This window comes from Apus apus, chromosome 2 (genome assembly GCF_020740795.1).
Source record: "Apus apus isolate bApuApu2 chromosome 2, bApuApu2.pri.cur, whole genome shotgun sequence".
Taxonomy (NCBI): Eukaryota; Metazoa; Chordata; class Aves; order Apodiformes; family Apodidae; genus Apus; species Apus apus.
In genome coordinates, this window is record NC_067283.1 from 134074049 (window position 1) to 134090406 (window position 16358).

The following is a 16358-nucleotide window of genomic DNA, read 5'->3' on the forward strand; positions in this document are numbered from 1 at the left end:
GGGAGATTTAGGTTAGAAATTAGGAGGAAATTCTTTAGTGTGAGTGAGGGTGGTGAGATACTGGAACAGGTTGCCCAGGGAAGCTATGGAAGCTTCATCCCTGGAAGTGTTCAAGGTTGGGTTGGATGGGGCTCTGAGCAATCTGATCTAGTGTGAGGTGTCTCTGCCCATGGCAGGGAGGTTGGAACTAGATGATCTTTAAGGTCCCTTCCAACCCTAGCCATTCTATGAGTCTATGATTCTATGGTTTGGATTAGAAGGGAATTTAATGGTCATCTAGTTCAACACCCCTGCCATACACAGGGACATCTTTAACTAAACCAGGTTGCTCAAAGCCCCATTCAACCCAACCTTGAACACTTCCAGGGATGGGGCATCCACAGTTCCTCTGGGCAACCTGTTCCAACTCCTCATTGTAAAAAGTTTCTTCCTTATGTTTAATCTAAATCTATCCTCTTTCAGCTTAAAACCATTGTCCCTTGTCTTGTCATTACAGGCATTGGTATAAAGTTTCTCTCCATCTTTCTTATAAGCCCCCTTTATTTATTGAAAGGCCACAGTAAGGTCTCCCTGGAGCCTTCTGAACACTGAACAACCCCAACTCTATCAGTATGAGAAACAGTGTTGAATGACTCACACAGCCCTTCCACACACTTACAGCTACTGCAACCCACAAAGTGACTGTCCTGTGCTTCTGTTAGGCTCATATTCTTCTTTATGTAAGAATAGAAATGTTCTAACAGAAAAAAAAATCCCATATGTGGCTTATTTTCTGCACAGAATAAGAAAACCCTTCTCTTTGCAGGGTTACTTGATAAGCTGCGTGTGGAACTGTTACCGATACATCAACAGCAGGAACAACTCGGATGTGTTGGTGTACATTACCACCAACGACACTGCGGTAAGAATGTCAGGTCACAAACATTTGTCTAATATTATGCATGTAACAGCTTTCTTTCATGTTAATTTCTAACTTCTTAGGTAACCTTCCGAATTTCTTGGAGAGTCCTCATCTATTGGTTATGTTTAGACTTGAGATTCAACAGACTGGTGTGCCATTTTATTGTTTATGGTTTATGGTTTTATTTTCTGCATATAGTCTGTTAAATAATCTTTTTAAAGTCTAAACTATAGCTTGCCTCATGACCCCAGCAATGACCCCAGTTGTGATGATCTGGACAGCAGGGTGACTGTTTAAGACCCAGGGGTGCCATGGTCTACACCCGCCGTGAAATGTGGATTTAACTGTAGAAACTGTGATTTAGGACACTCAACATCTGGTGTAGTGCTTTACACACTCACAGAGAGGAGCTAAAAGGCAACAAAAGTTCAGTGGTTCATTTCCCAGTGCATGAAGGATTCTGTATAGTAAGGAGCCAGAATGAAACAAAGATCAACATAAAATAACTACATAAACAGAATTTAATCTGAAAGAACATAAGATGTCAGTTCACTTTATAGTAATTTAGTCATGACATGTATGCACAGGACGTGCATACATATGCTAAGCAATGTGCAGCTTGTTGCAGAAAGCACTGAAGGAACAAAAGAGGAAAGCGTCCCTGGAAAGCTGTTTGAGGCAGTATTTCCGTGGCGCTGCCCTGTTCCACCCAGACTACACACTGGGGGCACTGTGCCAAATTGGTCCCTGGGGTGAGATCTTTACACCATTTACATAAGAGAATGAGAGCAGCATGAACTTGGTCCTTTGGATCATCTGAGTAAAATTTCAGGATTGCCTTCCCCAGGTTTTCGTAACGTGGGTGGTTTCCACATGCTGAGGTATTAGACCATCAATTTTAAAACACTGGAATGAGCAATTCCTGTGCAGCCACAAGGGCTTAAAAAACTATTACTACTTTTACATAAAAGTTGTAACACTGGCATAGTAATTTGTCTTCAATACCTGGAGCTTTAAAAAAAACGTAAGTTTTACAGACTCTGAGTAGAGCTGGCAACCAAGACATTTATGCATAAAAATATGGGTTTATTGAAAGCTAATAAGTATTACTGCTTTCTCTGCTGGAATCTACTTTCAGTAAAACTGGGAGTTTTATGTGAAATAATTTTGATAGCTCTTTTGTTCAGCCTGTCACTAGTTGTAACTCAGCTTCCAGCACTGCTAACTCTACAATCCACAGAACTGGAAGGCTTGGTGGTGGGAAAGAATCAGCTGGATTATCTGGGAAACTAGGATTTCCTGTTCTTTTTAAAAGCTACATTGGAACCACCTGCTCCACGGCTGCCTTTACAAACCAAAAGACTGGAGGCTTTCAGAGATGCCTGGTTACCAAAACTCTTCTTGGTACTTTTGTATTTAGTAATTACCAAAGTGCTCTGAGCTGCCTCCTTATCTTTAAAGCACTTGTGTTTCTTTGAGGAAAGGAAGCCCTTCTGTCCCTTTTACAGATTACATATTTTTACACTGAGAGTTGAATTTAACTTTGCTTATCTTGATTTTACAAGACAGTTATGACAGAGGCAGGTTTTGAGAAAGGCTGTGTGTTTCTAGCTAGTGCCCTCACCATTGGACTCTTCTTTCCTCATTATTTACACTTCCATAATTTGAATACAGTCAGAATCTCTTGCTTTCAGGTGTGACGCATTTGTTGTTCATTCTTTCTTAAGTATGTTCTATGAGATGACATTAGATCAGGTGCTATAGAAAGAGCTGTTTGGGAATTTATCAGCTAACAAAAAAATTCACCCAGCAATTCTTGTCTGGGAGTACAGAAAGGCTCAGGAGCTGTGCTGCTGTGGAAGAGGTTCTCAGGCCCAGACAGAGAGGCAGGAGGAGAGAGAGTTACTATCAGCCTGGGTTTTTAATTATTTATTTAGAGTGGAGGCAAGCTTCACTCAAACCCATGTTTGACCTCTTCTCTCCAGTCAGGATGGGCTCCTTCATCCCTACGTGACAGTCTCCATATCTTACACATCCTTCCCTGACAAGCTGCATGAACATCCACCAGCACAGTGCACTCAGCAATGTTGTGATGGGGGAGCTGATGTGCTCCTGAGAAGCCTCTTTCTTATGCTCATTGCTGAGCTTCAGCAAGGAGCAACCATTTGTAGGGTTAAATCCTCATCATGCCCCACTGTGAAACAGAAGATTGTTCTTCTCTCCCTTTAGTCTCCCAAATCACAGACTCAAATACTATTTTCATTGCTATGCCTACATTGAGAGGCATCAGCAAAAATGCCTATTCACATGACTGAAAAAAATTAAGCTCAGCACAGCTGGATAAAAATGGCTTCAAAATGAAATGTGGAATGACAGGGCTTTGAAAGTTGAATGCTGAGGATCTTGGCTAGTTTAGGACTCTTGAAGATATCATGAAATTTTGAAATGCTATGTATTTGCCCCAACATTCAAGTGTACTTTTGTATTAAAATAATGTCTTTTAATTCTTACTGTTGCTCAGAAATGGCTTTTGGCAGGGCTTCTTCATACCAACATCTGTTTAAATTATGAACTACAAGTTTCTTAAAAAATGTGGGTCAATCTCTGCCCTCTGTTTTGAAAGGAACATTATTTTTAGAATCAAACCTGCTACCTGAATTCCAACAAAGCTGAAGGTCGTATCTGCAGGGTATATTATCTTCTTCAGATATGTTTTTTGGTTTATATTTATCTTCAGCATTAGCTGAAAGAATACCAATCTGTACAAATGGAAGTGAAAATCTCAGCTTAAATACAAGACTGGGTATTATAGCTACAATAACAAATTTTAAATATATCCCAGTATTTCCAAAATCTAGAGATCAGATACCAGCTGCTACCTGCTAATGTCCCTTGTACTGCATAGTAATTAATGCATCTCATCTACACTCTACAGACAAGATTATTTTTAAATTATTAAGTTTGCAAGTACTAGACTCTGTATTACAAAAAACCATCTTGTATAGAGTTTGGACATTGGCTGGTTTACAGCCAGACTTAGAAGCTCTGGTTTATGTATTGGGATTATTAGAAATACAAAATCCTTCTGCAGTTACATAAATATTTTTAATGAAGCTAAGAAATTTATTACTACAAATATTTTATTACTTTGTCTTACATTTTTTGGGAGAGCTGTCTTAGAAAAATATCTTTAAAATGAAATATATACCTTATTTCTATTACAATTTGCACTCTGGGGAAAAAAGAAGTCTCTGCCTTCAATAACAATTCATCAGTAATTCAAAATTCTGTATGCCTGCGGGATTTGTACTGAAAATGGAAAAAAAAATGGATAAAACACTTTTAAATCACAGTTAAATAGCCATCAACAATTAACATTTTGTTATGATTACTTGAAAGTCCTTGGTGGGTCTCACAATTAGCTTCCCCAGTTTCTGTCTAAAGCAAGTCCATCATAACTATGTAAATTCATACTGAGTGTACAGATCTCAACAGCAGCCTCCATCCGTCTTCTTGGCTTGTGTGGTGGAAATCTACTGATCTGTCTTTTCAAGAGATGAGCTTTTGTGGTTTTTGTCCTCATGCAGGATTGCTCTGCCAACGCCAGTCGCTGGCACTCTCCTATGTCTGTCATACCTTCTCTCTTGCTCCTTCTGAGATCTTCTCCAACAACTCCTCTATGGTACCAGTCCTCAATTCAGTAATACATTATTTTTAAAAATATTCAGCTTTGTCTCTGCCTTGTTGCTAATTTTCATACTACTAAAAGCCTTGAGAACACCTGAAGTGCAGACTGATCTGGGGGGAAGTGCCCAGCACAGAAATTTCCAGTTAATTCCCCCGATCAAACTTGTTCTTACAAATAATGCCCATAGATCTGACCTGTAACTAACCTCACCGCTACAGTTACGGGCTACCAGATAATCTGATTTTTGTCACTCAGCCTAAGTGGTTTAAGCCATCCTTTTTGCAAGGGTGCCATCTGGAACAAACAGATGTCCTCCCCACTGCAGGCTGTGGATGGGGTATTCCTGCTGCCCCTGTGAGGTGAGAGGGCCTCATTCTGTGGCCCTCATCAAAATTTGGCACCACATGAACGCACCCGGCTTTGCTCCAAGAACAGAAGTGTCATGGGGTGGGGGGACCAGCCGGTGCTGGGTGTGGGAATGGCCTGGGCCCAACCTGTGGGAAGACATGACACTCTTATGCTTCAGGGGCTGATAACACCAAAACCTGGGGATCCAGCTGTACACCTTAGTCACAGCAGAGTCACCTCTCCAAGTGTTTTTCCAACACTTCTCTCCCCTCGGTTTCTGGAGGTATCTGTAGGGGATTTTGCCATGACAGTAAGGTGGCTCCCGCGCAGTGAACCATAGTAACCTGAAGATAATTCTTTCCACTTTCCCAAACTCGGATTGCTTTTTCCTGCCAACTGCTGAAGATGAATTTTCTACACTAATTTAAACTGTGACAGCAGTACCATAGAAACATTCATCCGATTTGGGAAAACTGTCAGCATACAAATGCAGAAGATAAACCAAAGTCAGACATTTTGTTCTCCAGAGCAGGAACAGCTCCTTTGTGCTCATGGACACTCAGGGGTTTTAATTTCGTTTATTTTTAGCTCTCACTGAAGCCAATCAATGGAAGTTTCATCCTTGGTCATGCTGCCAGTAGGGATAAAGTGTAAAGCCATAAATCTCTCTTCAAAGTGGAATTTAGATACTTACATACTTTATCAAATCTCTCCAGTGGATCCTATCTTACATACATTTATCCTCAATGGTTAGTAAGTTACTCATTTTTTCAATGCAGATATATTCCTTCTGTTGACATGACATCAACTAAGTAGCCTGTAATTAATCTGTCAACACTTTTGTTTGCTCTCTCTTTCTCAAAGCAATTGGAGAAATATTTGAGAAGTGCAGAGTTAGGTTCATTCCTGCTGGTTGACTCCTCTGAGCAGAGGAAGAATATTATTTGGTAAGGCTGGGAGAGCCATTCTTTGTGTTATTGTGTTATACTACATGTGTGAAAGGTGATTAGTTTGGCTATGGATGGAGAGAAGGACCCTTCGACTCATGCCCATTAAACAGACTGAAGCATGAGATGAAGCCCAGAGGCTGACAAGCCATGAATAAGAGCTCTTGTTTCTGATAGGTGCTTTGGACCTGTTATTTCCTACTACTGAGCCAGTTTTGGCATGGTGTATGTCAGAGTAAAAGGCAACTTGGAGAAAAATGCTGCTTTAAAGATATTTTCCACAACATGGCATAAAAATCATACAAACCAGGCAGTGTTCTCCAGGTAGCTGGTTTTGTGGTTTTGTGGGGCAGTTTGTATGCATCACATTATTACTGGGCCACTAGATCAGAGGCAGTAACCATGAACATGCTTCAAAGCAAGCTAACACCACAGATGAGTACTCATGGCATGACTCACTCTCTGAGCCCTCCTCAGGGCCTCCAGCTGAATCCAGAAGCTTTGACCTTCCCAAGTAGAAACCAATGAAACCTGCAGGAGGTAAAGCATGTAAAATGGGAGGCAGAGAAGAGGAGGAAGAAGCAAGGGTAAGGAAAAAGAAAAAAAGGCTGTAAGCAGAACTACGCAATGCTTGAAGTAAGGGGGTGATTAGCTAGTGACCATATGCAGTAGTCTACATGAGATGTGGGAGTGTGGTTGAAAGGCTGGATCCATTTTTCTGCAGAATTGCACTTATAAACATCCCCAGAGCAATGTCTTTAATCAGAGAATCTTCAAAGGGTCCAGGCACTGTGTGGATGCCAGCGTTCATGTCTTGCTAGTGTGCATGTGCAACACATGCACTTCTTCCTCTTCTGTTTGAGTTGCAGAAAAGTATCACAACAGTCTGCACTTGCCAACAAATGGCTGTTCAGCTACTCCAGCATTTCATATTCTAACTGCAGTGAGTCCCAGCCCTTGTCAGTTGTCCTTTAATCTTAGTGAAGAGACGTGTTTTTTTCCTTCTTTTCTTTTTAATTTTTTTTAACTTTCTCATCTTATCATCTATACTCAGCTCTTCCTTGTTTATGGAAGGATTTTGTCCTAAAATCCAGCGTTCCTTCTGGTCTGAATTGTGTCATGCTGCCTGTTTGCTCCATTACTTAGTGCTGTTTGCTAATCACACTTCATGTTACAGTTTGCACCTATTCCTAGGTGGCTGCTGTCAGAACCCAGCTGTGCTGTTTGGAACAGGCTATTAACAGTGTCAGTTTGGGGCAAATACTCTCTTTAAGTTTAAAAATAAGATTTCCAAAACATTTTTACTTCTCATTACGGTCAGTATATTTACTTACAAGTTAAATTACAAGACTAAAATATACATGTTTATCTATTTTCCCCAGTAGATTTTTATTTTAAGCACAAAAGCTGTATTTATGTTTGCAGCTCAGATACTGGAATTACTCTAATACATGAAAATTCACAAGAGATTTGCAATAGAAATAGAAAAATCTGTTCTCAGTGTTCATAATTAGATTAAAAAGCAGACATGAAATGGGAATGTGTAATTTAAATCTTCCAGATCTTTTTGGATTCACTAATTGGGAGTGTTGCAATGTAGGAAAAACCAGTGTTTATGAATTTGCAGCGTTACTTTGCAGACCCTTTTTTTCCTAACAGGCTTGATTCATTACCATCTGGCAGCTGCTGTTTTGTGGGCTTCAAAAAACGAGTCTAAGTCGTTGGTATAATTCCAAGGATATGTATCAGTGTGGCAAAAACTGATGACAACTTAAATCCCTGTTGCCAAGGCTAGATGGGTGTATAAGCTGAGCCCTATGTGAATTTTCCAGGCCAGGCTCAGGCTGTAGTTACACTGTGCGAGGAAGGACAGGGGCGCCTGCGTTCACTCGGGCAGGTATTGCTCAGCAGACAAGTGCAGCAGGGTGCAAGAGGCAAAGTCCCAGCAGCAGCGAGCTACGTGGTGGCTTTATAGCCATATAGTTGGCCCATGCTAGAAGCCCTGCCCTTCTGCAGAGCTGCTCTTCCCAGGGGCAGTCCTGCCTCCAGCTCCAGCACTAGCTCACCTGGTGTCTTCGCGCCGCATCCCCTGGCGCTGCGCAAGCCTGGCCTTTGCCAAGCGGAGGAGGAACTCCCCGCACATCCCAGGCCCTGCATCCCTGAGCCTCTCTGCCAAGACTTTCCCAGCTGGGCAGATGCAGAAAGAACGTCAGCCAGCAGTTGGGTGGGAGAGAGCTGCGGCTGCAGGTGGTTCAGGAGGTGGCACTGCTCTCCTAGACACTGCGTGAAGGCAGCACTCGGCTCCCTACCAGGCAGCAGCACCAGGCTGCGGTTGTTTTGCTGAGGGTGTGACAATAATTGAGCAGTTTGACTTCCTGTGGTTTTTAATGGCTTCTGGTGATTTCTGGACCATTCTTTCAGTCTGATTTCAGTTCATTTTAATGATTCCCACACAGCAACTGCACTCTTCCCCAGCCTCCCTCAGGACCCTTTATGGACACGGGACTGTCCACTGCTGTCTGTCTCAAAACTGCACGGCTCTTCTGGTTTTGGTCCTCTGTCTTAGGAGCTGTGAGGAAAGTGAGGTCTGCTTTAAATGAACTCTGTGGCAAACACTCAACTTCAGAAAGAGCAAGTCTGAGTGGGCATTCATACACCAAATGTAATTGATTTGGGAAAGTTTGTGGGAGTTTCTGGTTGGCAGGTCCTTTACAGATGTGATTTATTAACGGTACTGGATTTTTATATAAACATAAGACTTTTACCTCAAGCTATCAGTTCATCAACTTCCCTGACACTAGTCCTTTGGAGTTTTAACACAGTATTATAACAATTTGGTTATAAACAAAGCTTTCTCTCCAGCACCCACTAGGAAATGCCTAAGTACCCTGTGCAAGAACATCTGTATTTTCTATGACAATATTATGCCTTACTTTTTAATAGTGATACCAAAATAATGTGTTTGTATAAAAATAAATATTAGTGAAAAATATGTATGGAAGACAAAACTAGAGACTGGTCATCTCAAAATCCTAGATCTTACTGCTCCCAAATATTATAATGAGACTTTAAAATCTACCTCCAAAATTTACAGCTGGCTCATGTCTCTGTTGCGGTACCCAAAAACTGACATTGGGTCATTCCACATCCCTAGATATATATTGATAGGGAAGAGTGGTCCATCTGGTGAGATGAAGATGAGACAGAAGCCTTTCCAGCAGTATCTGCAATGCGAGCATGGCTGTGACAACCATGTTCCCGGGAGATGACCAGTCTTGTTAAACAGTTTGGCTTTCCCCTGTGAGCTGTTCCTAGGTTCCTGTCATGTTGACTCTTGAGTGAGGTACACAGTGTAATCATAAGAGGACATGAGGTTAGAAAGAGATGCAGGTTAGTAATTAACAAGTCCATTGAAAGATCAGTGGGCTGTCACAGTCTCTGGACTCAGGACAATACATCAACTATTTGTTATGCAAAGAATACTTGAAGTCTTCAATACTGATGATATGCAGGTAAGTACCCTGTGTGAAAGCACGTGCTCTTCCAGCAACTGCTCATTTCAAAAAAAAATGAAGGAAAAATTGGAAAAATAAGTATATTCTATCTGTATAAAATCATGATGCACAACTAGAGATGCAGCAGTAGAGGGCTGGCCAAGATGCAGAAAAGACTTCTACAGCCAGAGCTGGACTATCCTTCCTTGTCTTTGAATGGAGACGGTAATTGCACCATTATTCTGAATGAGTTTTATGAGGTTACACATGATGGAAAAAGACAATGGCTTCCTGAATCCAATTTTCTTCCCACGCAAGGGTAATCACAATCTGTCCCTAAATATTGCTGTGTCCTAGTAGTATAGACATTCCTTCCTCTATCTGGAGTGCTGAAAACATTCTGCTGCTTCGTTACAGAAATCCATACAGTCATGTAAAGTTTCTTAAATAGTGTCTTGGAGAGCTGGTGTCTCGGAATAAACAAGTTGTTTTGTCAATGGAAAACAAAGCATACCAACTCTAACTTTGCACAGATGATTTTGCAGCTTTAAGGCCTACTTCTTCATTGCATGGGGTTATAAATTATCTCTGAGCTATTCTGCTTCCAGATACTCCATCTGTAATCGTTCTAGTGTGGTTTCTGAAGGAAATGCATACATATAAACATGGAAATACTTCCTGTCCTTGTTAAGAGGAAGGTTCCTTGGGATTTGTTTGACAGACAACTTATCTTGAAACCCTTAAATGGTAATTAACTAGCACATTTTGGACAGACTTTTCAAGTAAAAGCATCTGTGCATAAAACATTTCGCTTTTCATATTAAATATGATTTGGCTCGAATATGAAGCTTTGGCCCTATACCCAGGGCTTTATTATCTGAGGACAGGGGAAAGAGAAAAAGAAAGATGGGAAATGTTTTTTGTAAACATTTCTCTCTGACTTCCTCAGAAACTGTTGCTTTGACTGGACTTACTTGACCAGAACAGCCATTTACACTGTAAAAAGCTATCTCTGAAGTATTTATAAGCATTTATTGATAAGAATTGCTTCTAAAGGGCAGTTGGTCTCATCTGGAAGAATATCTAATACAGGTCAGATGTGTGAACATGCCTCCTGCTCTCCTGAGCATGAAGGAAGCTTCATCCAGATGAAGCTCCCTTTCCAGCACCCTCTTCACTATAATGCTTCTCCATATGCCTGGTCTTGGAGCTCTCACTTCAGCCTGGACCCAAAACTGTCAAGTGAGTGTCTTAGCATGAAGACATAAACTGTATTGCACTGCAGGGGAACATCCCATCCTTAATGGGATGAGAGAAGGACAGAACAAAAAAGAATGTGATAGAGGTCTTTAAAATCATGGGTGGCAGAGGAGGTGAAGGAGAAACAACCACTCACTGTCTTAGCAAAATGAAATAGCCAGTAGCAGGTTTCATAGCAAACCAAAGAAGGTATTTCATCATGTAACACCTACATTAGCTGTGGACTGCTTACCACAGGATGTTGTGGGTGCTAAAAGTCAGCATGGGTTCAAATGCAGGCTAGAAAAATCAATGAAAGAAAAATTATTGTAAGGCATGTCCAGTAATTCAGCAAGTCCTTGACATGCAAAATTCTGACAGTTTGGAGAATATTCTGTGCAAGTCGTGACCCTGGATGCTTGCGTTGCTCTTTCTTAATTTCTGTAATTCTTCTGTCTTGCACTTCTCTTTCTTCATCATCCATCACTAATTGCTGTGATCTGGATGGACCTCTCACCTGATCCAGCAAAGCTGCCCATATATGCACGTGCTTAGCTGCAATGTGATGAAAGCTGATCTCTGCTTCTTCCTCCAGGGCTTATCTTGTATGCAACATGTGACTGCTTCTCACCACAGAGTTATAATTCCCATTTCTTCACTGCTAGGAAAAAGCTCCCTCTTCTCCTGAAGGCTGTCGGTCTCTTCATACAGTCAATGTAAAGTGTATCTTCATGTTAAAGAGAAAACCCTGAATTCTCAATTGATATAGTCTTAATACTTCCTAACTGATTCAGTCCATTTCTCTCCCTTGATAATCTGAGTGTGCATGATCTAATCTTCTTCAGGGCCAAGTATTACCTACTTTTCTGAAGTTACCTCAGAGATTACCAGATCAGATGACTCTAAGGTGCAGCTTGCACCTGCAGTTTATGAACTGATTTTTTAAAAGTAGCAGAAGACCTTGGCTGACTCACTTCTGAGACATCTGAAAAGCCTGGGGCTTAAAAACTCTTTGGCACCCATTGTAGAAAAAACAGTTCTTCTACATTTTCCTTTGTAATCCCAGACTTCTCAGAAGAAAACCACATTGTCAATCTTGACAGGAAGACATTTCAAAGAGAGAATTATTCTCAGCCTTTCTTGCATACAGAGTGAAGCAATCAGCTGGCTATAGCTGTTAATGCACATGGAAATCTTCTTTTTTTCCCCAGGTGATCTTCATAATATTTGCATAGTCAAGAACCCAACAGTACACAAGGGCTATTGGGACTGTCTTAAACTAGACAGGTGGTCACATCAGCAGCCTCCTCTCTAGGGCTGTTTGTAGGCTTGCTGCTTGCTTCACTGCAGCTGAGCATGCTTTAGGTTGCAGTTAATGGCTCCTCAAAGCTCTGCAGCTGTGGGAGGAAATTCTACTCCTCTTGGCTGGGTGATGACAGAAGAGCAGGGAAGTAAACATGAAATGAGTAAATGTGATTGCATACTGTTAAACCCTCTCCAAACTCACAACATTATCAGTTTGGTACAAGTTGGTGGTTGGTCTCCAGCTGGATGAAATGAACCTGGAGTAGTGCAACTAGGCATGTGCTGCTCAAACCTCATCTTTCAATTCAGTTGTCTCTGAACCTGATGTATCAGCCCTCTGACCCACTGAGGAGAAAACGTGTCCTGGATTAAGAAAGGCATGTAGTGGCTCTACTTCAGCCTGCAGCTGTGTCAGTGTTCATCCCAACATCAGGCCAGGGGCTGTACGTTGGACAGTCTCCCAGATGAGGAAATTCTTGTGCTTCAGCACTTTAAGATGTGAAACAATCCAGTTCTGGCCCTGGCATACTCTTGCCATCTGCCTCCCACTGTTCATTTCGTGGTTACTCTCTCTTCCTTTTTAAGTAAACAGAGAATAAGTCCCGAACCCAGTGGCACTTTGTATGTGAGCTGTGTGAAAGAATAGACTCCTTTTGCCCTCTCTCCTTTTCCTCCCCACATATTCACACAGGTCTCCCCTAATTTCTGGTAGTGGTTTCGATGTCTGAAATGTAAAGGTCACTCTGCAGAAGAATGACACGTAACACATACATAGCTGTGGTGAAGAAGTTGGGATAAACATTTCAGACAGAAACAGATGGAAATTTCTGCAAATGGAAGATCTTCCTAAGACAAAGTCAAACAATTTGTCAAAACTCAAAAGATCAGCAATAGGGCCAGGATTAATTTGCAATAATGATGACCCTAATTGCACTCAAGTGCAATTGTACTCATTTTAATTGGTCCCTATCTATATATATTTTGCATTGATGCAATGTGAAGTCCTTCAGCAGAAAGGACTAGAGTTCTTCTTGAAAAGTTGTAGTTTGAGAAAACATCCTGAATGCTCACCAGAACCATCAGTGCTTACCAGAGAGATTTCTAATCCATAGCTTTTTTTGGCATTACCAAGTGCATTTCTGACCTAAAATGTGTTAGAGAAAGGTATGTTAGAGCTGTCTCTGACAATGTTTGTTTCAAACAAGACACCAAGAACGTATTTTGCCATGGGAACTCACAAAAGTTTCATATAGCTGCTAGTCAAAATGCTGTTCAAACTCAATGTTCAAACTCAAAGCTGTTCTGTGACAATCGTCACAATTGACATTCCACCCTGTGAAGAATACAAATGGCTGTGGAAAAAAGTGATCCAAAGCTCTCTGGTGACACAGAAAGATTTCTATTGAGTTCAGTGAGTTTTGGGTGAGACCCTTAAGAATGCAGAAATAATCAATCACTTATTTAAGTGTACTTGTAAACAACTAAGCACATTTTCTACTCTAGAAATGTGCTAGACACGAAGCAGCTTGAGTTCAAACAGGATAACTGCAGCAATCTGAGAAAGCTTGTACATATGCTGAAGAAGGAAAATTTTCTACTGGAAGTTCAGGTAAATGTGGAATCAGCAGCAAAAGTATGGAGTGATTATTGAAATGATGCAATTTGCTCCCAAAAAAACGCTTTGGGGCCAAGTTTAATTCCAAACTGCTTGAATATACAAATATTTGCCTGTGTTTCTTAGACGTATTTCTAAGCAATGTCTTTAAAAACCTTTTCTCCAAAACCAGATGAACCAGGATGTAAAAAATAAGAAATGACATATGCTTATATTAACTGAATATGTGATAGCCATTGGCAAATTTGTATGGTAATTATTTCTTCCAGAGAAGGTCATCCTGTATCATGTGCTTTATAATAGAGAGATGCTTATGTAATACAGTTATCCAAACCTCTTGGATGACACCAGCTAAGTCAGGACCAGGATTTCTTATGAGTCAGTTCTGGATTATTTCTGCGTATTATGCAAGGCTGCTTGCAACAAAATGCTTAAATGGTATTGGGAGCAAAGCCCAGCACCCAGGACTCCCTGTCCCACTTAAGTCTCCTAACAGTGGCCACACTTTCTCCTCTTTTCTTCCTTTCCCCATGGATTCTTGCATACTTGGTTTCACTGTGACAACAAAAGAGTGGAAAATGGTCCTTCCAACCTAACTGAAAACCTTGTTTCTGGAGCATTCATAGGGCAGACAGAAGCTGGGTGTTTGAACCCACTTGGTTTGAGAGCCCCTAGAGCTCTCATCTCAGAGATTCTGTGCAATGCTTTTACCACCAGAAATCTGAACAAACAGTGAGTAAGTAATGTCATCTCCTCCTCTGGCTGCATATTAAAGAATGATGTTAAAATGCTACATGGTTCTTAAATACAGTTATAGGGATTGTGAAAGAAGTTAGGAGCTTCTGTCCTTTGGATTTTAGGATTGAAGCCTGCAACCATCTAATCTTCCAAACTTGCTTGCTGGTCTACTGATGAAAAGCCAGAACTACTTTTCACAGGGATCACTGAGTTCCAAAAAATGGGAGTCCTTTGTACTTAATTTTTATAGTAACTTGTGAGTGACAGTCTCAGACACACTGTAAACATTAGTCCCAGAGCATCCGGGGGAGCTAACATACTTTTTTTTTTTTTAATTCACAACAAACAAGCAAGGAAGTGCTCAAATGTAATGCCTAGGAAGCAAAATGCATCAGTTGTCCTAGTAGATATTCTGCCTTAGGGATACCATGGACCTAAAATAGGCATATCTTTTTGTCCTTCATGCATTATTTTAGAATGCATCCATTCTAATTAGGTTCTTAGATAAGACTGAATTGTGAGTTTCTGTCTACTTTTCCAGTTTCTGAATTCACTCTTTGGCTCAGTGACTGGCTTCCATTTTGTGTCTCTGGAGAACATAACATATTGCCTGAATAACTATGTGATGTTACGTCCAAGGCACTTATTGCTTCCATTAAATCATATTGAGACCCAAAATTAACACAAGAGAAGGGAAAACCACTCTGATACAGATTTTCATCTCAGCTGTTTTGGGTTAAAGTCAGTTATTAAAATGCTAATAGAATTATCTTTTCCTTGAGATTTTTAGAAACTGTTAATGATTTCAACAGTAACCAGTTAAAAGCTGAGGTAATTCAGGTTTTATTGGTTTTTTCCCCCTTTTGCTAAAATACATTTAATTGAGAGAAGATAGGAGATTATTAAGGGAAAGCAAAGGCCTGAAACTGTGTTCTTGTAAAAAATAATAAAAAGGTAGTCTTATGGAGGCAGAGTTGCAAGATTTGTAGTTATAGAGTGGTTGATGAGTTATTCAAAGTGCCATGGAAGCAGAAGGAGGATTATTTAGACTTACAGTTGACAGATTTTTAAGTAACAGTAACAAAACCACATTGTTAGTTTAAGGAACTTTTATTATACTAATGGCTTGAAATCCTTGGGGTCCCAGCCAGCACGATGTATTCCACAAACTCCAAGAGCTTTCTTCCAGGTGTTGTCCAATCACATTAATTCATCTTAACCTTTGTTTAATATCCTGTCTGTATTTTCTTTTTCTAACTTAAACACTGCTAGGCAAAGGTAATAATTTTGGATTCTGCTTATTCTACACTCCTTATTTTTTATCACTATTCTGTTCATGTCAGGGAGCTGCAGGATCAGGATATTTAAATATTTAAGCACAAAAATATTTGAGGAGTAAGCTTGTAAAGTCATCACAGATAGAACTGTTCAAACAACCTTTGCCAAAAATAGTGACTCTAAACCTTAATAGACATTTGGCAAATACTCTTTAGCCTTCTGCTGTAGGTATTTTCTTGTGAAACTTCTGAATGTTTTTAGTGGTTTCCCCAGTTCATACCCCACATACCTTGAATATTCCTATAGAAATCCATATGCCTTAGGATTTAGCCAGTGGCTTCTCCAACAGGGCTCCTGCAAGTATTCCTGTCTCCCCTCTCTTGTTGAACAGTTGATAAGTGAGAAAGTGTCTTCTGAGGGTACTTGGGTCCATTGACCAACATATGACTTTTGGGTCCACAGAGAAAAGGGGAGTGTTTATCTCCCAAGAGGTAAAAGCCTTACTAGGAGGCTCTTGTCCTATTAGTAATATTGCTGTAACTACAGTATCCTTAGGACATGTAGGTCTAAAAGAAGATCAGAGCACAGGAAGAGGTATTGTCCTTTATTAATCACCTCATAGACCTGGAAGATGGACAGCTTTTTGGATTGTGTCTGCTGTTATTTCTTACCACACCTGATGAAATGGACTGAACCTGAGAAGAACAGACGACAGTTTGGGCCTTAGCATTACAGGAGTACAATAAGATGACTAAATCTTCACAAAGTGAACTTGATTCGTTTTCAGTCTCATCATACATCAGAT

The 16358-nt window shown here is 40.6% G+C and overlaps 1 protein-coding gene across 1 annotated transcript in view; it reads left to right on the forward strand.

Moving 5' to 3' along the window:
• The window catches only part of LAPTM4B (lysosomal protein transmembrane 4 beta), a 58631-nt gene that overhangs the window by 38452 nt on the left and 3821 nt on the right, over positions 1-16358 (forward strand). Inside the window, exon 6 of the mRNA XM_051612368.1 lies at positions 806-901. Coding sequence (XP_051468328.1) covers positions 806-901 — 96 coding nt within the window. The remainder of the gene's footprint in view (positions 1-805; positions 902-16358) is intronic.